General features: G+C 46.6%; 1 protein-coding gene across 1 annotated transcript; it reads right to left on the bottom strand.

Moving 5' to 3' along the window:
* Window positions 1-991: 991 nt before the first annotated feature.
* Window positions 992-2,714, bottom strand: LOC125901888 (C-X-C chemokine receptor type 4-like). The gene is made up of 4 exons (XM_049597883.1): window positions 2,569-2,714; window positions 2,252-2,460; window positions 1,874-2,157; window positions 992-1,780 (listed from the first exon to the last, which is right to left on the bottom strand). Exons 1-4 carry the CDS (start codon window positions 2,581-2,583, stop codon window positions 1,185-1,187), a joined length of 1,104 nt encoding a protein of 367 aa, XP_049453840.1. The 5' UTR covers window positions 2,584-2,714; the 3' UTR covers window positions 992-1,184.
* Window positions 2,715-4,201: the final 1,487 nt, after the last annotated feature.

The following is a 4,201-nucleotide window of genomic DNA, read 5'->3' as shown; positions in this document are numbered from 1 at the left end:
AAACTGAAATGATTCAACACATTTCTGTATATATAAAGCCACATAGATACGACACAGTTACAGTGATGCCACAGAGTCGACCCTTCACTGTGGAGCTGATTTACTGTATTCTTCCCCTTCGTCTCTCTCACAACTCTCCTCTTAATCCTCCTCTCTGCTCCAGGAAACAGGACACAGTAAACTTCCAGCTTCTGTTTCTCTCACTTCCAAGTGGAAGTAAGTATGTGGGAAGCACTTTGTGTGTCTGTGTGAGCGTTGAAGTATTGGAAAAAATGAACCTCCTGACCGTTTGATGCTCCCTTCTCTCTCACGTAGAAGGCGCAAACTGTTTATATCATCAGCATAAATCTGCACCCCCAAAACAGCACACAAACACACACACAGAGGTGTGTGACTCAGATACACCTGGCTATCGCAACATTTTCAAAAAGCAGTTTCATTTTTCAAAGGAACTTTACTGCGTTCGTGCTCCGGATCAGTGGATTCAGATGGCAGGCGGCTGAGTGATCATGACTCAGTCTCAAGGGAGACAAGCTGATCATAATAAAGATAAGAGCACGCGCCACAATGCCAACTAATGGCAACTTTTTTTTTCAAAGAATCTGTGTCTGTTAACCGCCAACTCTGCCCCCAAAACACACAAATTAAAACTGTAGCGTTTCCAAAAAACAACCATGATTTGCAGCGTTGGACACCAAAAAGATTTGATTCACACTTGTTTCCACCTTTCCTGTCGCTTACCCATGTGTTTGCTGTGATAAAACTGAGCTGCTTTCATCAACCGTCTCATTAGCTCGCTCAGTAGACTCTGAATTATTTAATTTGGGTCTTAATGATATCAATCTCACCCACTGAGATGTTATCTGTGTGAGAGTGGCATTAGCTGTGGTTGAGTGGTTAAATTTCACAAGAATTCACAGTTTCACTCAGGAAGCAAGATACTTTTTTCACAAGAGAAGACATTTTCCACGCATATGGGTATTTTGCATATTTTATTACAAACATCTACAACAGTAAACGACAAGCACAGCAGCAGTGAAACAAACCTGATGACAGTATTTACAGGAGAAACCTCACAGTGAAGGAGGAAGACAAGTCGTGGGCCAGCAGACTGCTCCTCTCACACACTAAACACACACACACATATACACAGTATTTACACATATATACAGCACAAGCAAACACTAGCTGGAATGTAAACTGGAGGACTCGGACTCTGTGGTCGTGGAGGCCCCTGGGCGTCTTCGTGGTAAAATCTTCAAACTGGAGGCTCGGCTCAGAGTGAGGGCTCTGCGTGCTGAACTCTTGAACCCAGCCCCCAGGAAGGCGTACAGCAGTGGGTTCAGGCAGCAGTGTGCGAACGCCATGGGCTCAGCCACCGCCAGCCACACGCCCAGGACGGCCTCCAGTCTGCAGCTGCGCGGCAGGACCTCCAGGCGCAGCAGAGCGTCCACAGAGATGCCCGCTCCGTAGGGCAGCCAGCACACGAAGAAGCAGAGGACCAACGCGATGGTGGTCCTGACAGCTCGCCGCTTCTGCCTCTGACCCCCGAGCGGGCCACGGGTCAGCCTGGTGACGATGACGCAGTAACACACAAGGAGGACCAGACCTGGGATCACCAGACCCACCAGGACCAGCTGGAGGTGGAAGACTGCAACCCAGATGGGACCGTTGTCTGCTGGGTAGAATCGCTGGCACAGAGTGGCCCCCTCGCCTCCTTCCTGAGTGCGGGCGTAGATCAAGTCAGGTACTGCCAGGAGGCCGGCGGGCAACCAGGCACCTGCAGGGAGAGAAGGCACAGAGAGGTAAGAGACTGTGGGAGTCAGAGGTCAGACAGAAGAGTTGCAAAAAGTAAAAATCGTTCAACACTCACCAACATAAACCAGTTTGTGTGCCAGCAGCTGCCTCAGCTCGCCGGTGTTGGTGTCCGTGGCTCGGACTACAGCCAGGTAGCGGTCCAGGCTGATGAATGCCAGGATGAGCACGCTGCCGTACAGGTTGACTGTGTAGATAACGTTCACACCAACGCAGGTGACCTCTCCGAAGCGCCAGTCAGCCAGAGCTGCATCCACGGCCCAGAACGGCAGCGCCAGAACAAAGAGGAGATCAGCAGCAGAGAGATGTAGCCGATACCGGTCTGTGAGGCTGCACTTTGACCTGCGGACAAACACAGCGGAGGAAATCATTAAGCCTAGTGGTTCACAGACACAAAGAGATTCATCAGATCAACCACCAACCCTCCACCTCTCACCTGCGCTGGCAGCCCAGCACTATGACGACCAGGCCGTTTCCAGTGATGCCCAGGATGAAGATGAGGGCATAGACCACAGGCAAGAAGACCTGCTGGAGCTCATCAGTAATCACATGCTCCATGTCACAGAGCTCCTGCAGATCCACCCCCATGTCACCAGAACCAGAACCTGAGCCGGTGTCATTGAGGTCATAGTCGAAGACGATATGCTGCAGAGGAGATGATGATGATGATGATGATGAGTAAGAGCAGGAAGCAAAAGCAGATCCAGATTTGTTAATTTACATAAAAGCTCCAAACATGACCAACATCCTTACCTCATAGTACGACATGACGGTCCCTCTCCTCTCTCAGCAGAGTGAAGTTAAGATTTCTGTCCAAAGGGGATATATAGCCGTGTCACGCTCCTCCCCTCAACGCACCAACACATCTGTGTTCCTGCTGAAACGTTTTTCCTGTTTTCGAGGTGTCAGGTGCTGATAGTGCCTCTATCACAGGATACTGTGTTGTGTGTGTGCCCTGCTTGAATTGTTTTGGCCCTGAGACCTCTGGGTTGTGATAATCAGGAACTATTGGCAATAGGAAAGACCGCCGATGCGAATCAGACAATGTGTAATGTTTGTGTGTGTGTGTGAGAGAGACAGTCTCCAAACTCCACGCTCTGTTAAATCAGGACAAGCAATATGTGTTTCAGCCCTCAGCAGAGAGTGAACAGACTTGTTGTGTTTGCGTCATTGTCTTGTGTGATGCATAGAAGCATGTATGCATCGACTAACATGAAAGGAGATGCAGGGAGGAGAGAAGGAACGTGTGTCTCAGTTAGTGAATGTGATATGATTATCAGCTGTGTTCCAGCAACACCGTGTGTGTGTGATATTAGGGTGTGCCACCTTTTTAAGAGCAACATAACGATAATGTTTCAACACCCATGTGAGCAGGAGCACATCCCTTGGAGTCTTCCATTATGGAGACCCGAACTGTTAGTGTTTTGTTGATTTAACTGATTAATTAATGATTTAAAATGCTGATAAAACTCACTACAAAAAGGAATTCAGCTTGACAAAATCTTGTTTTCTTCAGTCCACCTATCTGATTCACCCTACTTTAACAAATCACTGCTGATTTAAAGCTCCAGTGTAGGATTTAGGGGCATATATTGTCAGAAATAGAATATAATACAATGAGTATGTTTTCTTTAGTGTATAATCACCTGAAAATAAAGATCAACATGTTTTCTTCACCTAATAATGAGTCGTTTATATCTAAATAGGGAGCAGGACCTCATTTACAGATATCGGCATGTTGCACAGTCATGTTTCTACAATAGCCCAGAATGGAGAGACCAAACGCTGGCTCTAGATAGGACGCTTTGGCATCACCCACCAACACAGACCTTTTCTTTTTTAAATGTAAAACTGCTTTATTCAGTGTTTTTACCGGATTAAATCACTCGGCCTGTTTGTTTTGCAGAGGAAGAGACCTCTGCAGTTAATTCTGCTCCTGACAAAAACCTTGTGAACGTTAAAAATAATAATAATAATACATTGGATTTATATTGTGCTTTTCTGGATAGTCAAAGGTGCTTTACAGAAAACAAGAACAACAAAACAAAACAAAACAAAACCAAAACTGAAATAATCTATAAGAAGGGAAACAATACAGAAAGGGAGGAGAAGATCACAATCTTTGAGAGGTTGGAGACTGAGGGAAAGTCTGTTATGTATTTAGGGAGTGAGTTCCAGAAGGTGGGAGCAGCAATGGAGAAAGCCCTGTCCCCCCTCATGTTTAGGTTAGTCCGGTTAGCTAGGTTAGTTAGGTTAGGTTAGCTGGTGGTCTCCGACATGCCAAAACAGCATCAGAGAAACACTAACTTGTACATGAAACTGCTTTATTCAGTGTTTTTACCGGCGTAAATTGTCTGGATCATTTGTTTTGGAGAGGAAGAGGCCT

This window comes from Epinephelus fuscoguttatus, linkage group LG15 (genome assembly GCF_011397635.1).
Source record: "Epinephelus fuscoguttatus linkage group LG15, E.fuscoguttatus.final_Chr_v1".
Taxonomy (NCBI): Eukaryota; Metazoa; Chordata; class Actinopteri; order Perciformes; family Serranidae; genus Epinephelus; species Epinephelus fuscoguttatus.
The sequence above is the reverse complement of the archived record's forward strand: the minus strand, read 5'-3'. Positions and strand labels throughout refer to the sequence as shown.

Bases quoted from the DNA above. Each gene is read 5' to 3' on its own strand.
- LOC125901888 (XM_049597883.1), bottom strand. The intron at 2,158-2,251 runs GTGAGAGGTGGA...GTTTGTCCGCAG, and splicing joins GTGCTGGGCTGCCAGCGCAG to GTCAAAGTGCAGCCTCACAG. The intron at 1,781-1,873 runs GTGAGTGTTGAA...CTCTCCCTGCAG, and splicing joins ACACAAACTGGTTTATGTTG to GTGCCTGGTTGCCCGCCGGC.